This window comes from Ailuropoda melanoleuca, chromosome 13 (assembly GCF_002007445.2).
Source record: "Ailuropoda melanoleuca isolate Jingjing chromosome 13, ASM200744v2, whole genome shotgun sequence".
NCBI lineage: Eukaryota > Metazoa > Chordata > Mammalia > Carnivora > Ursidae > Ailuropoda > Ailuropoda melanoleuca.
This window is the reverse complement of record NC_048230.1, coordinates 83,178,861-83,200,504: the sequence shown is the minus strand read 5'-3', so window position 1 is coordinate 83,200,504 and position 21,644 is coordinate 83,178,861. Positions and strand designations below refer to the sequence as shown.

The 21,644-nt window shown below is 35.3% G+C and overlaps 1 protein-coding gene across 6 annotated transcripts in view; it reads left to right on the top strand.

The window, feature by feature from the left end:
• TASP1 (taspase 1) overlaps nt 1–21,644 on the top strand; it is a 260,013-nt gene that overhangs the window by 204,870 nt on the left and 33,499 nt on the right. For all 6 annotated transcript variants that reach the window (XR_855856.3, XM_002918481.4, XM_034639847.1 and 3 more), the window contains one exon: nt 12,888–12,961. Coding sequence is in view for 5 of the 6 variants with exons in the window: in XM_002918481.4 (XP_002918527.1) it covers nt 12,888–12,961 (74 nt within the window). In the remaining variant the exon portion in view is untranslated. Of the gene's footprint in view, nt 1–12,887; nt 12,962–21,644 lie in introns of those variants that run through there.

Here is a 21,644-nt window from a genome sequence, read left to right as displayed (position 1 = left end):
CCCAGTTTGCTGTATTATTATTAGAATCATTTCTTAATACTCTTACTGTAAATTTCCATTTTAGGTGTATGAAACAATTTCAAATTTAGTCCCTAAAATCAAGAAACAAATTATAGACTTCTAAATATTACTTATGGTAAGAAATGCTACTCATATTATTTTTTGCATCTATGTAATTGTATTTGGGCTAATTTTGTACTACACTTTACCAGGTTTTAATTGTAAATTAGAACTTAGATAGTTATAAAAGTTTGTGATACAAACTGCCCTTGAGACAATAAATGTTTTCTACTCATTTTTAAAAACTTTTAATGTTTTGGAATTTTTAAATTTCTTGCAGGAATAAATTTTTGTTTTGTTTGTTTTAGTTGCTCCTTAAATATAACATGTTTTGCCCTAAATATATGTGCCCAGTATAAATTTATGTAGGGACTTATTTATGGTCCTTCATAAGATTTGGTCATATTTTAGGTAGTCATGAGAAATGAAACAATTTGAAAGCACTAGATCATTTCACATCATAATAAAGCATTCTCATGAAGGATAATTAAAAATATAGGGTAATGTCCCATTACATCAAATTTCAGAAATTCAGAATGTCACAATCTAAATAAGAAATTCTTAATAGATAACATAGATTAATAGGGTAATTGAGATTCCTAGGGGCATTTTTAAAAAATAGGAAATAAACCAAAATAGGACAAAATTCAGAAGTTCAGGAAAGGATATTTGGTGAGAAATAGGTTACCTTCCATTAAATTCCCTTAACCAAACAGTTCTGTTTATAGTAGCAACTACTGTTGCCAGTTCCTAAAATATTTTTCCAGAGAGATCCCATCTATTTATGAACATATTCATCCATGGTCCCTTTTTATTTTCTTCCACAAAAATGGCAGCACCATCTCTATATCATTGTCTTCCTTGCCTTTTATTTTAGATAAACTATGTATCTTGTAAATAAGTATTTTTTTAAACTGAAGCATGTCATATAATGCTTCATAATGACTTTAGACCATAATGAGGTCTAAAGTCAATTTATTGAGTCGTAGGCATAATCTTTTAAATCCAGTGGATAGAATATAAATAACCCAATAGTGTAAACCAATGCATGGTAAGTAAAAGGGTAGGTATTATTTTGTGAAATTTCATTTATAAAGAAATGTATGTACTAAGTGACAACATGTGGAACTTTTTAATTTTGTTTTTGTTATATTGTGATTCATGGTCAAAAAGTTTAAAAAACACTCAGTGTAGATGGTTCCATATCTCCTATGTAGAGCTTCTTCCTTTGTTTTTAATTGTTGCATAGTATTCCACTATATAGAGTACCATAGTTTTTTATATGTACTCCCACCAATAGGCAACTGAGCTATTTCCAGTTTCTTCCTAATTAAAACTACTTCAATGAATATCTTTGTATAAATATGTTATTTCATACATATAAAAGCATATCTATAGAATAATTACCTAGAAGTAGAATTACTAGGTCAAAGAGTATGTCATTTTAATAACTACAGTCAGTCCTCAGTATTTGCAGATTTCATATTTGCTAATTTTTCTACTTGCTGAAACTTATTTGTAATTTCAAAATCAGTCATTTGTAGGCACATGCATAGTGGTGAAGAATTTGAGTAATCTGACATGCACATTCCCAGTTGAGATGAACAAGGTGATGCTCTGCCTTCATGTCTCAGCTCTCATAACTCTAAAGAAGTATCCTCTTTGTAGCTTGTTTAATGTCATGTATTTCACATTCTTGTGCCTTTGCTGATGATTTCACTGTTTAAAATGGCCCTGAATCAGCTCAGCAACACCATCAATTATAATAACATTCATGTTATTGGAATCCTAGAAGAAGAGAAAGAAGAGCGGACAGGAAATTTATTTGAAGAAATAATAGCCAAAAACTTCCTGAATCTAGGGAAGGAGACAGAAATCCAGATCCAGGACATACAGAGATTCCCCCTAACAAAATCAACCCAGGGAGGTCCACACCAAGATATACAGTAATTAAGATGGCAAAAAGTAGTGATAAAGTGAGAATTTCAAAAGCAGCAAGAGAAAAGAAAGCCGTTACAACAAGGGAAACCTCCGTTGAGGCTATCAGTTGATTTTTCAACAGAAACTTTACAGGCCAGAAAGAAGTAGCATGATATATTCAAAGTGCTGAAAGGAAACAATCTACAGCCAAGAATACTCTCCAACAAGGCTGTCATTCAGAAAAGAAGGAGAGATAAGCACTTTCCCAGACAAACAAAAGTTAAAGTTCATGACTACTAAACCAGCCCTACAAAAAAATGTTAAAGGGACTCTTTGAGTTGAAAGGAAAGACCATAAGCAAGAGTAAGAAAAGTAGGAAGCACAAAAGTGGTAAAAATAAGTATATCTGTAAAAATCAGTCAAGGGACTCACAAAATAAAAGGATGTAAAGTATGACACTATATACCTAAAATGTGGGGAGGAGAGGAGTAAAAAATGAGTTCAAACTTAAGCAACCATCAACTTAATATAGACTTCAATGCGCAGAAGATGTCATATACAAACCGAAAGGTAACCAAAAATCAAAAACCAGTAACAGATATGCAAAATACAAAGAGAAAGGAATCCAAGTATATCACTAAAGAAAGCCAACTAATTCAAGAGAAGAGAGCAAAAGAAAGGAACAAGGAAAAGCTACAAAAACAACCATAAAACAAGTAACAAAATGGCAACAAACATATACCTAACAACAATTACTTTGAATGTAAATGGACCAGACACTCCAATCAGAAGACACAGGGTGATGGAATGGATTATTAAAATAAAATTAAAATAAAATAAAATAAAATAAAATAAAATAAAACCCCCATCTATATGCTGCCTAAAAGGGAGTCATTTCAGACCTAAAGGCACATACGGATTGAAAGTGAAAGGATGGAGAAGCATCTACCACACACAAATGGATGTGAAAAGAAAGCCAGGGTAGCAATACTTACATAAGACAGAATAGAGTTTTGTTTTTGTTTTTGTTTTTTAAAGAGAGAGAGAGCATTGACAAGGGGGAGGGGCAGAAGGAGAGAGTGAGAGAGAATCCCAAGCCAACTCTATACCCAGCGTGGAGCCCAATGTGAGGCTTGATCCCATGACCCCAAGATCATGACCTGAGCTGAAATCAAGAGTTAGATACTTAACTGACTGAGCCACCCAGGCGCCCCTGGGCCAAAATAGACTTTATTTTTTTTTTAAGATTTTATTTATTTATTTGACAGAGAGACAGCCAGCGAGAGAGGGAACACAAGCTGGAGGAGTGGGAGAGGAAGAAGCAGGCTCCCAGCAGAGGAGCCTGATGTGGGGCTCGATCCCAGAACGCCATGATCACGCCCTGAGCTGAAGGCAGACGCTTAATGACTGTGCTACCCAGGCGCCCCCAAATAGATTTTAAAACAAAGACTGTAACAAGAGACAGACGCTATATAATCATTAAAGGCACAATCCAACAAGAAGATATAACAATTGTAAATATTTATGTAACCACATGGGAGCACCCAAATACTTAAAGCAGTTAATAACAAACATAAAGGAACTAATCAATAGACATCAGTCCAAACATCTGTCCAATTACATCAGTGGACATCTGTCCAAACAGAACATCATCCAAACAGAAAATCAACAAGTAAACAGTGGCTTTGAATGACACATTGGACAAGACATATTTAACAGATAAATTCAGAACATTCCATCCTTAAACAGCAGAATGCACGTTCTTTTCAAGTGTGCATGGAACATTCTCCAGAATAGATCACTTATTAGCCCACAAAACAAAGCTCAACATGTTCAAAGAGATTGAAGTCATTCCATGCATTTCTTCTCACCACAATGCTATGAAACTAGAAATCAACCATAAGAAAAAAATCTGGAAAGAGAACAAACACATGGAGGTTAGATAGCATGCTACTAAACAATCAATGGGTCAACCAAGAAATCAAAGAGGAAATAAAAAAAATACATGGAGACAAATGAAAACACAACAGTCTGAAATATTTGGGATGCAGCAAAAGCTGTTTTAAAAGGGAAGGTTATAGCAATACAGGCCTACCTCAAGAAGCAGGAAAAATCTCAAACAACCTAACCTTACACCTAAAGAAGCTAGAAAAAGAACAAACGAAACCCAAACCCATAGAAGGAAATAAATATTAGAGCAGAAATGAATGAAATAAACTAAAAACATCAACAGGGACAACAATAGAACAGATCAGTGAAAGCAGGAGCTGGTTCTTTGGAAAGATCAACAAAATTGTTAATCATAAGCCAGGCTCATCAAAAAGAGAGAGGGGGCACCTGGGTGGCTCAGTTGATTGAGCATCTGACTCTTGGTCTCAGCTCAGGTGTTGATCTCAGGGTCATGTGTTCAAGCCCCACATTGGACTCCATGGTGGGTGAGGAGCCTACTTTAAAAACAAAACAAAAATTTAAAAACAAAACAAAATCAGAAATGAAAGAGGAGAAGTAACAAATGACACCACAGAAATACAAAGGATTCTAAGAGAATATTATGGAAAATTATATTCAAACAAATTGGACAACCTAGAAGAAATGGATAAATTCCTAGAAACATATAACCTACCAGGAAGAAATAGAAACCAAACTACCAGGAAGAAATAGGAACCAAACTACCAAGAAGAATAGAAAATTTGAACAGATTGATTATCAGCAAAAAATTGAATCAGTAATCAATAAACTCCCAACAAACTAAAGTCCAGGGCCAGATGGCTTCATAGGCGAATTCTACCAAACATTTAAAGAAGCAGTAATACCTCTTCTTCTCAAACTGTTCCAAAAAATAGAAAAGGAAGGAAAACTTCCAAATTTATTCTGTGAGGCTTACATTAGCTGATGCTAAAACCAGATAAAAACACTACAAGAAAATTAAGGAGGGCACATATTGCTTGGTGCACTGGGTGTTATACCCAAATAATGAATCATGGAACATTACATCAAAAATTAAGGATATACTGTATGGTGACTAACGTAACATAATGAAAAATTATTCCAAAAAAAAAAAAGAGAACTACAGACCAATATCTCTGATGAACATACATGTAAAAATCCTCAACAAAATACTAGCAAGCTGAATCCAACAATACATTTAAAAAAAATCATTCACCACAAGCAAGTGGCATTAATTCCCAGGATGTAGGTGTGGTTCAGTATTCACAAATCAATATGATTCATCACATCAACAAGAGAAAGGATAAAAACCATATGATCATTTCAATAGATGCAGACAAAGCATTTGACAAAATACAACATTCATTCATGATAAAAACCCTCAACAAAGTAGGTTTAGAGGGAACATACCTCAACATAATAAAGGCTATAAATGAAAAACCCACAGCTAATATCATACTCAATGATGAAAAACTGAAAGCTTTCTCCTTAAGGTAAGGAATAAGACAAGGATATCCACTCTTATCACATTTATTCGACATAATACTGGAAGTTCTAGCCATATCAGTCAGACAAGAGGATGGAATAAAAGGCATCCAGAATGGTAAGGAAGAAGTAAAACTTTCACTATTTGCAGATGACGTGATACTATATACAGAAAACCCTAAAAACTCCACCAAAAAACTACGAGAAGTGGTTAATGAATTCAGTAAGGTCACAGGATATAAATCATTGTAAAGAAATCTGTTGCATTTCTATACATAATGATGAAGCAATAGAAGGAGAAATTGTGAAAGCAATCTCATTTACAGTTGTACCAAAAATAATAAAATATCCAGGAATAAATAAATCAAGGAGGTGAAAGACCTGTACTCTGAAAACTATAAAACATTGATAAAAGAAACCAAAGCAACCTACAGATTCAATGCAATCCTTATCAAAATATCAACAGCATTTTTCACAGAACCAGAACAAGCAATTCTAAAATTTGTATGGAACCAAAGAAGACCCCAAATAGCCAAAACAATCTTGAAAAAGAAAAACTAAGCTGGAGGTATCACAATTCCAAATCTGAAGTTATACTACAACACAATTCCAAATCTGAAGTTATACTACAAAGCTGTAGTGATCAAGACAGTATGGGACAGGCACAAAAATAGACACATAGATCAATGAAATAGAGTAGAAAATCGAGAAATGAACCCACAACTATATGGTCAATCTTCCACAAAGCAGGAAAGAATATCTAATGGGAAAAAGGCAGTCACTTCAACAAATGGTGCTGGGTAAACTGGGCAGCAACATGCAAAAGAACGAAGCTGGACCACTTTGTTACACCAAACACAAAAATAAATTCAAAATGGATTAAAGACCTAAATGTAAGACCTGAAACCATAAAAATCCTAGAAGGAAACACAGGCAGTAACTTGTTTGACATTGGCTGTAGCAGCTTCCTTCTAGATGTCTCTTGAGAGAAGGGAAATAAAAGCAAAAATAAACTATTGGGACTACATCAAAATAAAAACCTTCTGCATAGTGAAGGAAACAATCAGCAAAAAAAGACAACCCGCGGAATGGGAGAAGATATTTGCAAATGACATATCCAATAAAGGGTTAGTATCCAAAATACATAAAGAATGTATAAAACTCAACACCCCAAAAATAAATAACCCAATTAACAATGGGCAGAAGACATGAACACATTTTTCCAAAGAACATATAGAAATGGCTAATAGACACAAGAAAAGAAGCTCAACATTACTCATCATCAGAGGAATACCAATCAAAACTACAATGAGATATCACTTCACACCTGTCAGAGTGGCTAAAATCCATACAAGTGTTGGCAAGGATGTGGAGATAAAGGAACCCCCTGCACTGTTGGCAGGAAGGCAAACTGGTGCAGGCACTGTGGAAAAGTGCTGTGAGGGGGTCCTCAAAAAGTTAAAAATAGAACTACCCTACAGTCCAGCATTCACAGTACTAGTGTTAAAAATGCAAAAACACTAATACAGAAGGATACATGCACCACTACGTTTATAGCAGCATTATTTACAGTGGCCAAATTATGGAAGCATCCCAAGTATCCATCGATAAATGAATGGGTAAAGAAGATGTGGTATATATGTATAATAGAATATTATCTGTAAAAGAATGAAATTTTGCCATTTTCAGCAATATGGATGGAGCTAGAGAATATAATGCTAAGTGAAATAAGTCAGTCAGAGAAAGGTAAATACCATATGATTCCAGTCATATTTTGAATTTAAGAAACAATAAAAACAGAAGGGGAGAGAGGGAGAGAGAGAGAGGGAGAGAGAGACACAGAGAGACACAAATAAAGAAACAGACTGTTAATTATGGAGAACAAACTGATGGTTACCAGAGGGGAGGTTAGTGAGGGGATGGGTGAAATTGGTGATAGGGATTAAAGAGCACACTTTTCATGAGTAGCATTGAGTAATGTATAGAATTGTTGAATCATTATATTGTACACTTGAAACTAATATAACACTGTATGTTAACCATACTGGAATTAAAATTAAGATCTTAGTAAAATTAAAAAAAATAATAAAGTGGCCCCCAAGCACAGTGATGACATGCTGCTTAGTGTTTCTTTGTGCAAGGAGGTTGTACTGTCTTGTGGAGATAACGTGTGTTCGGTAAGCTTAATTCAAGCAAGAGTTATAATGCTGTTGGCCATGAGTTCAAAGTTAATGAATCAACAGTATTGTACATCTAAAAAAAAGAAGAAGAAATTCATTGAATTGTATGTGAGGCTGCTCCAGAAACTGCTAAAGTAACATCTGAGGTGCGTGATGAAGCCATGGAAAAACTGGAACAGTAGCTAAACTTGTGGATTCATGAGATAATGACCAATAGACAAAGCATAGGGGGCAGCATTATTGTGAGGCTAAAAACCAAAGAAATTTGTGAGGGGGTTATCCAGGGTCAGGATAATGTTAAACTCTTCTTTGCTAGTGTTGTGTTATAAAGAAAGATTATGTATAATTAATTATAAGAAAAATACATTAAATATCTTATACAGAAAAACAAAAAACAAGGTTACTCATTGATTGAAAGTGTTGTGACCAGAGGCTTGTAGGAACCTAACCCTGTATTTCCCTTAGGAGCAAAGGCTCAGTATTTACTAATTCAGTGTTCATGGCAACCTTATAGAACATAACTACCATAAATTTCAAGGCTGTATTTTCAAATGGCCCATGCCTCCATAATTAGCAAGTGAGAGTGCTTTTTTTCTCCACCCCCAGCTAACATAATGTTGTTTCAAACTTTTGATATCTGATAACCTGATAGTTGAATAATGGTATTTTGTGACTTTAACTTGCATTTCTTTTAGTATGAGAAATGTAGAACATCTTTTCATGTTTTAGAGCCAATTATATTCCTTTTATTTATTTTTTAAAATTTTTTATTATATTATGTTAGTCACCATACAGTTATTCCTTTTAGTTTTTTCTTTTTCCTTTTGTCTTTTTCTCATTGATTTGTGACAGATCTTTATATATGAAGAAAATTAGCCCTTTTTCTGTGCTACAAATTGCAGATATTTCCCTAGTGTGTCATTTATCTCTTGACCTTTTTTCCCCCATATGGCAAAAAAAATATAAACATCTTTAACGTAGTCAAATGTATTGATCATGTCTTTTGTGGCCTCTGGGTTTTGTTACAGTTTTAAAGGTTAATATCCAAAATCTATAAAGAACTTATCAAACTCAATGCCCAAAGAACAAATAACCCAGTGAAGAAATGGGCAGAAGACATGAATAGACATTTTTCCAAACAAGACAGCCAAATGGCTAACAGAGACATAAAAAGATGCTCAATATCACTCATCATCAGGGAAATACAAATCAAAACCACAATAAGATACCACCTCACACCTATCAGAATGGCAGAAATTAACAACACAAACAAATGTTGGCAAGAATGTGGAGAAAGGGGAACCCTCTTGCACTGTTGGTGGGAGTGCAAACTGGTGGCAGCCACTCTGGAGAACAGTATGGAGGTTCTTCAAAAAATTAAAAATAGAGCTACCCTACAATCCAGCAATTGCACTATTAGGTATTTACCCAAAGGATACAAAAATACAGATTTGAAGGGGTACACGCACCCTGATGTTTATAGCAGCATTATCAACAATAGCCAAACTATGGAGAGAACCCGAATGTCCATTGACTGCTGAATGGATAAAGAAGAGGTGGTATATATACACAATGAAATATTACTCAGCCATCAAAAGAATGAAATCTTGCCATTTGCAGTGACGTGGATGGATCTAGTGTATTATGCTAAGTGAAATAAGTCATTCAGAGAAAGACAAATACCATATGATTCCACTCATGTGGAATTTAAGAAACAAAACAGATGAACATATGGGAAGGGGGGAAAATAGGAGAGAGGGAAACAAACCATAGCAGACTTAACAATAGAGAACAAACTCTATTGAGAACTAACTCAATAAACTAGAGTTTGTTCTCTATTGTTAAGAACAAACAGGGTTGATGGAGGGATGTGGGTGGGGGATGGGCTACAAGGGTGACGGGTATAAAAGAGGGCACTTGTGATGAGCACTGGGTGTTGTATGTAAGTGATGAATCACTGAATTCTATTCCAGAAACCAATATTGCACTGTATGTTAACCAAAATTTAAATAAAAATTAAAAATATTCTAAAAAATAAAAATAAAACCTTTTCTTAAGAGAGAAATATTTAAGAGTTGTGTTGTGTTTGATGTTTTGTTGGTCCTTTGGTGTTTTTAATGAATTTAATCCTCTTGATATACAATACTAATTATAAATCTTTGTAAGCTGTGTAAATTTCAAAGCAATGGAACAATGGAAGGTCGCCAGGTTTTGGAATCCAAAAGTCCCATTTGAATTGTAGTTTGTGCACTTACTAAAATGACCTAAGCCATGTTACCTGCTCTTAGCCTCAGATTCCCCATCCAGGCTTTACTGAGTTCTATTACAAAAGACAGTGCCTGGCATATGATGGACTCTCAGTGTTACTTCCTCTCTCTCCTGCTTCCCTAAAGCCCTTGACCAAGAAATATTTTGTTAAATTAGTTTGAGTTAAGACATACACTTAAATGAATAGGATTTCTTTTCAAAAACATTCTATAATTTAAATTGTAAATGATTTCTGTTGAGTTTCTCAAGTTAGTCTGAACTGGTAACTCATACATACATATTTGAATTGTAGGTATTAAAAATAGTGTGTCAGTACAATGCACATTGCAAAAATACATTTTTTGGTAATAAATGTTTGTGAAAAGAGTAAATGAAGATTGAATTTCTAGACAGAGTTACTTTCTTTAAGAACTCCTAAACTATGTCTGAAAACTTCACTGGAAACCCTTCAATATAAAAACAATTATTTAGTGAAGTCAGTCACTGTACCCAATTTATCCTGCTGTTTCATAATTCCAAATTTTTTATATATTACATTTCCTTAAAGCAGGCTACATTTTTAGAGAGAGTAATGCATTTAAAATAAGCACAATTGTGTCTTAAAAAATAAAGTGTAATGTTTTTATCTTTTACTTTCACAATTAAATCAACTATATTTCCATGTATTTTTCTTTCCATGCCTAATTCATGAGCCACCTTAACATTTGGGGCATAAGGAGTATGAAGTCACAACTTTAGAAATGCCTTAACTTTGTATTAAAATACAATGGCTTTGTCACTACACTGAGGAAATTCAGTAAGACTTGAATGCCTTTGCTCTATTAGGCAATTTAGAATATCCCAGACCTTGCTCTGGACTTCAGGATTTTTGAAGTTCAAAGCAGATGTGTGAGGAAGAAAATACATCTGTTAAAGAGAACTTGCTTCATTGCGTGACACTGTTTTCCTGCACTCTTCAGTGGAGCGTCTGTTGAGCAGGTTGGCAGGTTTGATAATTAATTAATGATGAGGGAATGAGCCACGTATCTGAGGAACTCAGTTGTGCCCCTTACTGCTTCTTTCTTCCCCACATGTCTGGCAAAGCCTTCAGAGTCTAGGATCACTGATCCCACAGTTGTGTCTCAACTCAAACACTTGTCTTCAGGCTTAATTAGCTCAGAGATATAAACAGATGGATGGCCTGGGACCCAGAGGGTTTAGTGTTGAGCAATGCAGTTTTATTATCAGGGAGTTTTGAAATTTTTGTTGGAGAGGTACATCAAAACTTTAAAAATGCCTTTAAAAAAAAAAACCCATAGAATTGTGAAAGTATATACTTGAAGGTGACAGGGTTTTGTGTATATATCTATGTTTGTGGATTTTCCTTTTTGTAACTTTTTATTTAGATATAATTTCAAACTTACAGAAAAGTTGCAAAAATAGTACAAGGGACACCCACTATTCCTTTACCCAAATTCACCCATTGTTTTTATTTTCCCCCATTTGTTTTTCCACCCTCACTCCTTCCTTCTCCTCTCTTCTCTCTACACACACACACACACACACACACATACACACACACACACACACACTGAAATGTGCATTTTTTTCCTGAACTATTTGAAGTCAAGATGGATGTCAGCTATCTTTACTCCTAATACTTCAGTGTATATTTCTTAAGGACAGGCCATTCTTCTAAATAATCACAGTACAGTTATCAAAATCATAAAATTTAATATTGATACAGCATTATTATCTAATCCATAGTCCCTTTTAAAATTTCATCAATTGTCTCAATAATGTCCCTACGACACCTCCCCAGACCAATGTAGGATAACACATTGCATTTAGTTGTCATATCTCCTTTAAATGGAAATAGTTTCTCAACTTCCTTTGTATGTTTTGACTTTGACATTTTTGAAGAGTTCAAACCAGTTATTTAGTAGTGTTCCGGTATCAGATTTGTGTGGTGTTTCCTCATACAGTCTGGGTTCTGCAGTTTTGGCAGAAGACCACAGAAGTGGTGGTGTCCCACAGTGTCTTATCAGGATGCGCATGGTGTTGATTTTCCCTTAATTGGTGATGTGAGTTTCGGTCATTTGATTAAGGGGGCTTCATTGGTTTCTCCACAGTGAACTTACACTTTCCTTCGTTACATTTAGTAAGAGCTTTATGGAGAGATTCTTTGAGACTATGTAAATAGCTTGCCCCTGTTCTAATTGTCTCCCACTAGTTTTACCAACCATGATGGTTTTCTAACTGTTTTTTCTTCTGTATTTATTAGCAGACATTCTACAAGGAAGAGCTTTCTCTTCTTCCCCATTTATTTATTTATTCATTCATTTATTTGCATTAGTATGGGCTCATTGGTTCTTATTTTATTAAATGGTGATAATTCATTATTATCATTATTTATTTTGATATTTAGTTTGACACTGATTTGGCCAGTGGGATCCCCTTCAGGCTGACGCCTGTGTCAGTTTGCTAAGTTGTCATCATTCTTTGAGCACTTCCTTACTTTCTGGCACAATAAGATGTTCCAGATTCATTTTATATTTTCTCTGCCCCAGCCCTGGAATGAACATTCTCCAAAGAGTCCTGGTTGCTTTTTATGGAGAATGGTATTTAGAAACCAAGACTCTCTGTGTGTGTGTGTGTGTGTGTGTGTGCGCGCGCGCGCGCGTTACTGTTAGAGGAAACTACGGAAACTACGTTATGGAATATTACATGTGCTAAATCATTGTGTACTGTATGTATGAGTATGTGGTGCATGTGTGTAAGGCTACAAGTTTCAAACAGAAGAGCATTTATTTTACATGTAATAATCATAAGTTTTGACAAGAAAGAAATACATTTTTCATTTCACAGTAAATGGCATTACACAGTTTTGAGTACTAAATCATCTTGACATTTATGAAGGACCAAATGGAAAGTAGGGAACTGAGTGTGTTAAAATATAAAGCTATCTTTAACTGTTCTATTAAAAAGCAAAGATTTATTTTCCATCTGTGATCTGAATGTGCCTATTTGTGTTCTCTTCCACGGCAGTGGAATTTCTGTGGAGCCACACGACAGAGAGCATGTGTGTTGGATATATGTCAGCCCAGGATGGGAAAGCCAAGGTAAGCGGGAAAACTGGGGCATAACCTGAAAACCTTGCAGCTGTTGCATGAACCTCTAACCAGTTAAGCTGATAAAAATGTATTTTCTTCAGCATCTATGGGGCAGTAGCTCTGTGATCTTTATGAGAATCTGATTAAGAACAGTTAATGACCCCAAAGAAAAACAGCCGATCTTTTTAGCTTTTGATGACAGAGCAGGGGAGATTAGGAAACACCACCCTCCCCCTTTATTTTCATCTTGTTCTTCCTCATCCATTGTGAATAACTGGAAAAGAAGAAACTGGGGATTGGGAAGAGAAAATGAGTAGAGCTGATGGGCTGACAGGGCTGAGTGATTTTGCAGGGAGTGTTGGAATAGATCAAGGAGACTGAGGTAAAGAAAGCTGAGTGCTTAGACAGCACCATGCATGTGCAAGGGCAGAGGTGGCCAAGGTGCTTGCACATATGACTTGTTTAGTGCCCCGGTATGTCGTGGCATGCCCTGGCGTTGTATCCTCATGAGCAGAGTCAAAGGTCTGTGCCCTCTGTGACACGTGCCTGTGGCATGCATCCTTCAGTGAGTCACAACAATCACACAGACATACACAGCTACTCATGAATCGCTTGGTTTCCCTGAATCCATGATGGATGAGTCTATATAAGAAATATAATTTGTGGATTTTAGTTTTTACTGGCCTCGTGTTCCTCTTCATAACATTTTTTTAGAAACAGCTGTGGCATATGATGTTTACTTGGTATTAAAGTATTTAATACCTCAATGCAAAGCTGTGAAATTGGGCAGCCCCTTTTTTAAAGGACATAATTTATTTTGCACATTTGGAAATATAAGGCAACTTCTGATATAAATGTCCAATGTAGATTGAATCATTAACAAATTAAGGATACATGTAACAAATTAAGGATAAATGTCAGTTTATTGCTTATTTATTGGTCATGTAACTAACCCATCCAGTGTGGCCTCTGTAGATTATCCAGCAAGCCAGTAGCATCACAAGGCTTTTGTGAGTACAGCATACAAGAGCATTTCATCAAAGATTGGCTTATATATGTAACAATATTACTGAGTTCTCCTCCTCTTTGTCTTACCCTCACCTAATACAATTTTTATATTGTACTAATATATTTATTTCATAAGAGAATGCACAGAGATTGCTTTGTTTGATAGTGTATACGGAAGGAAATTATAGTTGTTTGTTTTAATGGTGACTTTTGAAGGATGCCTGGGTGGCTCAGTCCCTTAAGCATCTGACTTTTGATTTCAGCTCAGGTCATGAACTGACGTTTTTGAGTTCAGGCCCCGTGTCGGGCTCTGTGCTGGGCATGGAGCCTCCTTAAGATTCTCTCCCTCTCCCTCTGCTCCTCACCCCCCCCCCAAACACTTGTTCTCTCTCTCTAAGAAAATTAAAAAAATAAAAAATAAAGATGATTTTTGAGTTTAGAGTAACATTGCCTAATAGAATTTTCTGTGATGACTGAAATGTTTTATATTTATATTATGTTGTCCAGTAGGTTAGCCACTAGTCACATGTGGCTATTGAGCACCTGAAATATAGCTAGTATGCCTGAGGAACAGAATTTTAAATTAGTTTAAATTTAATTTAAATTACTTATTTTTAATTTAGATAGCCACGTGTGGTGAAATGGCTACCGTATTGAACTGCACAGACTTAAAGAATGAGTGGAAAAAATGGTTATTCAAAAAAGTATTTTCAGAACATTCTTTTCTTCCCAATGACAAAACCATTCCCAAATATAAAATAAGCCTGAGAAGCCACAGCATTGGCTTGCAGCCATTTAAGTTTCTCTGACCCCTTACATATTGACTCTGAGCTAAAATTGCTTTTTAACAGAAGAACATATATGAGGTGGACTTAGTGTTAAAGCCAGTCTGATGGGGGTACCATCATGTTATTAAGTTCCTTGTGCGGAAATGTTCTAGTTATCCCTGCTGGTGGCCTGTTGAAGACACCTTAACTATTTAACATGAAATATGGGTAGTAAAGAGAGTGGAGAGTCTTGCATTGAGCCCAAAGATGTTTGGCCTCTGGTTGCATTGCTTGACATCTGGTGGACGTGGTTTTCATATTGCTGGTAAATTCTCCAGCTGGTAGTCTTGATTGGGCCAACAGATACAGCTGCTCCTCTTGCCTCACTTGTAAATTATGTTTTTGACCTTCCTTGCAGAGAGTTAATCCCTCTCCCTTTCTTCCTCCTTTGAGCCTGTGGCTACAAATGCTTTCCAGAAAGAAAAAAAACCCAAACACTAATGCTTTGGCTGCTGAGTTCTAGTGATCAAAAAAACCCATCTCTTCTGTCATAAAGGCTGGAATTTTATTGTATTGCAAGTAAGACAATGTTATAAATGAGAAGCTGGGCTCAAAAGAGAAAGAGGCTATAGCAAAGTTTGTATTCCTTTTAAGAGAGTTAGCTTTTGGCCTACCCCTCTGGTTTCCTGACTTCTATGAAAAAATTGTTGAATTAATAGCATGCCCGTTCAGCATGATGACTGGTTTGTGAAGCATGCTCTCACATAATATTGAGATCCATGGTAGCAAATGAGAAAGAAGGCATCGTTAAAAACTAAAACTAAAACAAAACAAAACCCCAAACCAAACAACAAACACACACATTTTTTAAATTTAAAAGCTATTTCTAAGAAGTTATTTTTTTTCTTTTCTTTTTTTTTTTTTTTTTAAATTTGGCCTTCTTGTTACCAAACTCAGAAACTAAAGCCACCTGGCTATTTGAACATTTTATATAAGCTAGCTATATTCATCCAAGTTAAGGTCTTGAATTAAAGCTTACCTCAAAATCATAGTGCTTTAAGAAGGCTGGATAATAAATATTATTGTAACCAGAGTCCATATACAATTTGAATAAATAGAGGTAGATTCTTTCACAAATTTCTTTCTTTTCTTCTCTTTTTTATAGATCATTCTTTTAATTATATCATTTAATTTCTAAACCTTCTGTAGCGTAAGTTAAAGAGATTTTTTTTTTATTAAACCAAAATTAGGGCATTGATACCAGTTGGATTTAAAAATCAGATTGCCTATATCCTACCCAGATAGTAGTTAATGAACAGTTTTTAATAAACACCCAGTGTGCATGGACTACTGTAATAAAAACAGATGTTAAAACTGGCATGGAACTTATTGAAGTGTAATGAGTGAAACCTAGGTTTCTTTTACTATGTAGAGGTCACTTTTTATAACAATAGTGAAAATACTGTTATAAAAATTCATTCTTGAGGAAGAGCAGGCTGTTTTATGGTTTAAAGTGTCTCCCCACAGATTTCTTATTACTTGCAGAGCAAAATAATAAATATATAATGGGGAAACCAGACAACAACTTGACCTTGTGTTCAAAATTAATGTGACTGGTGAGGGGCAGATGGACATCATGTGCCTCTGGATGTGATAACCTGAGAAAGACACAACATTACTTTTGTAGTATTCCATCTGGAAGTGCATAACCTGAATCTAATCACAAGGAAACATCAGACAAATCTAAAATGAGGAACATTCTATGAAGAAAGAAAAAAAAAGGGACTATATTCTTCAAAAATGTCAGTGTCATAAAAGACAAAGGCTGAGGGAAATGCTCCAGATTAAATAATACTAGAATCTTGGCAACTAAATGTACTACCTGATCATAGACTGGATCCTACGTGGGAGGGTAAAAATGCTATAAATGCATTATTAGGTCAATTTACAAAATTGGAATATAGATAGTAAATATAGTATAGTTTGTTATAACTGTACTGATATATAAAGAAATATCTTCACTCTTAGAAAATACACACAGAAGTATCTAGGGATAGAGGGCCATAATATATACAATATCTTCTTGATGGTCCAGAAAAAATATATGGATGCATGGATGGATAGATAGCAAATTACAAAGTAATGGAGCAAAATGTTATCAATAGGTGAACCTGGGTAAAGGATGTATGGATGTTCCTTGAACTATTCTATAATTTTGAAATTATTTTTGCATAGAAAATTTTTAAAACATATCACCCTTGGATATTTGGCACATTTGATTAGTTTTGAAATGAGTAAGTATTGGAATGAGTTCAGTGCCAGGCAGTTGGAGCCTGGGTTCTCCCCCCACTCTTTGTACTTAGTGTGATCACTTTGCCTCCTGGGATCTCAGGGACCTCATCTGTAAAACGAGAATAAGAATACCTTACTATATCTTAAGTCCTTTCTGGGACAAAGTATGATAATAACAAAGAAACAAAATCTGTCTTTCTGAATACAGATGACTGGATTCTATTAAGTCCTTGATATATTATGAATATAATGTACATATTATAGATATTTGTATATATTATGACCTATTACCCCCAGATACTTGCTTCCAGTCTGCAAAATTCTAAATTCTACGTTCCAGATTACGTAAGCAGATATATTGCTATTCAATTTTCAGTAGAATTTTTGCAATCCCAATGTAGTGTATCTACCCTTTCTTTCTTTTTTTTGAAAATAGTTTCTGAGGCTTTAAAAAAATCTCAATAAACATTTAGAAGGGATAGAAAAGATGGGATTTCTGAGATTTTTTGTTAGACTTAATGTACTTCTCAAATAAATCATAGGAGGAAGACAAATATAAAATGGGAGGTAGACAAGAAGGAGTTACGAAAGGAATTGAGAAAGAGATTTCCACTCCCAATTAAGATGAAGAGACTTTTGCTCCTACGCCCAACGAGAATGAGCTGGGTAAACTATAAAATCATAAATTTAAAAAATCATCCAAAAAGCTGAATATGCCAGAAAAACCTAAAAGAACTAAGTCCCAGAAAGACTTTTAGGATAGAAAAAAAACTCTTGACTGATTTATTTCTGGCAGAACAGTGGGAAGAGGGGTAAAACTGACATAGAAAAATATAAAGAGAAACCAGCCAAACTATTAATGAACTATTTATAGCCTCATGTGAATTGGTGTGACAGATTAAAATCCTAAAGAAGTCCCAGTCACACAGTGAGTCTTCACCCATCACCAGTTCTTCCCTATGAAACCTTCACCAAATGACCACACCAAGGGCTTGGAGCATGGCAAAGAACTGAGAGTGATTCATCAAAGTGTTCAGGATTTGCGCCAAGTAGGTGGCAGTAACCAAAGAAAGACTGGAGGTAGAGCATGAGAACAGAGACATCTCCCTGAGGTATAGTGGCCCTTTATCAAGTGCAAGGCAGTTGTAAGAGAAGGCTGGGATAAAGAAAAGTAATGAGAAACCTCCCTTATTCCTAGGTATGTAGGACCTTCTAGGGCAAGGCAGCACACTATTGAAGGCTAGTGCCTGGGCAACAGGGTGAAGAAATATGCCATGGCATGGAAAGCTGGGTGAGGTTATCAGGAGCAAAGAGAACACCTAAGCAACTCAGAAATCTGGTGGCTGGGCTATAAAGAGAAATCTCCCATGATTAGCATACTGGCAACTGGATTATAAGACAAAGAGAAATCTTCAGATTCTCATCAGAGCTCAGATCCCAGACCCTGCTTAAGGGAAATTCCTGATCCAGACCTCAGAATATTAGCCAATAGTGAACTAAATCTAAAACTACCACAAAGCCCAGAACCAGCTCACCTAGAGATTAGAGTGACTCAGAGTCCTAACCTAGAGGGACTGAGGGAGTTTGCCATTTTCTTAGTATAAATGTTATCTATTTTAAATATAATTTACTGTTCTTTTATATGCAGTGTCTGTCATACAATAAAAATTATGAGTCCTCTGGGACACCTGTATGGCTGAGTCAGTTACACAGCCAACTCTTGATTTCACTCAGGTCATGACCTCAGGGTCCTGGGACTGACTCTGCTTTGGGCTCCCTACTCGGTGGGGAGTCTGCTTCAGGATTCTCTCTCTCCCTCTGTCCCTACCCTTACCCTTTCTCTCTCTAAAATAAATAAATAAATCTTTTAAAAAAATTATGAGTCCTGAAGAAGCAGAATAAATCAGTCCATGGAAGCTAATCCCCACAGATGACCTGTATTTTGGACTTAGTGGAGAAGGATTATAAAATAATTATGATAATTATAAAAAGAAATTAAAAAGTGGAAATGATATCACTGAAAAATACAATATCAGAAAAGAAGAACTTATTTGATGGGTTTAACAGGAGATTGGGTTAGAAAATATGACTAGTGAACTTGAGAACCAGTCAGTATAAATTGTCCAAATTTAAGCACAAAATAGAAAATGAATTTAAGAAACTGAAGAGAGTGTCTAACCTATGGAACTATGATAACTGGTCTAAAATATGTGCATTTGGAATTATATAGCTGTAAAGTTCTTACATTGTTTATAAGACAGTATGTTAGTGTTTGAATGTAGTTTGAGGTAAGTTAAGGATGCTTTTTAATTTCTAGAATAACAAATTTAAGCATAACAAAAAAATAAGTACGAGACATATAAGAAAGTATGCTACAACGTACTCAACCAGAAAATAGGTCAGAAAAGAGGAACAGAAAAACAAAGAACATAGACAAATAGAAAACAAATACTGAAAGACTTAAACTCAATTATATCAATAATTGCATTAAATGTGAATAAACTAAACCCTCAATTTAAAAAGCAGAGATTTTCATATTGAAAAAAATCTCAGAGGACCCAACCATATAGTTTTTATAAGAAATGCACATTAAATAGACTCAGACAAAATTGATAGTAAAAGTATGGGAAAAAAATGTATGTGCAAACACTAAGCATAAGAAAGTTGGTGTGGCTATATTAATGTCAGACATAGGAAACGTTATAAAGCAAGACATTACATATTGACAATATGCCCAGTTCATCAAGAAGACATAAAAATTCTAACGGTGTATGTACCTAGTAAAGGAAGCAAAAATTGAGACAACTATAGGGGAGGAACAGACAGTATTAAGTAGAATAAAAATTAGTAAATAATATGAACAACACTATGATCCAACTTGACCTACGTGGTATTTATAGATACCACACTCAACAAGTTATTCTTTTCAAGTTTAGAAGGAATACTCACCAAAAGAAATTGGAAATTATTTCAAATAGAATGATAATGGAAACAAGAAGTCAGAATTTATAAGATACAATGAGCACATTAAAAGAAAAAGTATATCTTTAAATGCTTATAGTAGAGGAGAAAATTTAAATCAATGTTAAATTTCCATCTTAAGCTTTAAGGAGAATAAATACAAAATAATGGAGATAAAAGGGAAAAAAAGATAACATAGAAAGTTAAAAATAGAGAAAAATCAACAAAGCCATAAATTGGTTCTTTGAAAAAAGTTGGTAAAGAATGGTCAGGAAAGAGAAAATAATACAAATTACCAATTTCAAGAATGAAAGGGGAATATCAGTACAGAATCATAGATCCTACAGGCATTAATTGGATAATAAAGTGATACAATGAAGAACTTTATTACAATACATTCAGTAACTTAGGTGAAATTCATAAATTCCTTGAAAAAACCCAACTTAGGAAATCTAACACAGAAAGTTGGAAATAAGCATATATATATTTAAGATATTGTATTTATAATCAAAATCTTCTCACAAAAAAAGAAAAAAAACCCCACTTCATGCCCAGATGGTTTCACTGGTATGTTTTTTCAGACATTTAAAGAAGAAATAATAAAATCTTTCAACAATTATCTTGGAAGAACAAGGCGGAGGGAATGCTTTCCAACCCGTTTTATGATGTGAGGGTAACCTCAGTATCAAAATTTGACATACATGTTACCAGCAAGGAAAACTACAGACCAATATCCCTCATAGTGTAGGTGCAGGAATTCTTAATAAGTTAATTATTTTTTTAAAAAGATTTTATTTATTTGAGAACGGGAGAGAGCATGAGTGGAGAGAGAGGCAGAGGGAGAGGGATAAGCAGACTTTCCACTGAGCAGGGAGCCGGACTTGGGGCTTGATGCCAGGGCCCTGAGATCATGACCTGAGCAGAAGGCAGACACTTACCTGGCTGAGCCATCAGGCACACCTTTAATAAGTTAATCTTTCAAAAAAGAGAGGGGGGGGGAAGGGAAGGAAGGAAGGAAGGAAGGAAGGAAGGAAGGAAGGAAGGGAAAGAAAGGAAAGAGAAAGAAAGAAAGAAAGAAAGAAAGAAAGAAAGAAAGAAAGAAAGAAAAGAAAAGAAAGAAGAAAGGAAGGAAGGAAGGAAGGAAGGAAGGAAGGAAGGAAAAGGAAAGGAAAGGAAGGAAAGGAAGAAAAGGAAGAAACCAGAGAATAACTTCTGAAAAAAAAGGAACGGACAACAAAGCACCAATACCTTTGGGTTATGATGTAGACCTAGAAAATCCAAGGGGTTCAACTATTAAATTCTCAGAATTATGAATTTTGGAAGAGCAAGTAGAAAATAAAGATACAAAATTCAGTATCTTATGCTTATAGAAGCAGCAAAAAAAAAATCTAAAATTGATTGTGCTAGAAGATGGCGGAGGAGTAGGGGACACCTTTTTCAGCCGGTCCCCTGAGTTGAGCTGGATAGGTACCAGACCAGCAGGAATATCCACGGAATCAGCCTGAGACGCAGGAAGATACATCTGGATCTCTACAAATGAACATCTCCAGCGCTGAGTATCGAGGTACGAAGCGGGGAGCCGTGAAACCGCGCACAGATATCGGAAGCTAAACAGAAGGGGGAGGGAGCCGCCGTGTCAGGGCGCCGGGAAGCGGTAGCCACCT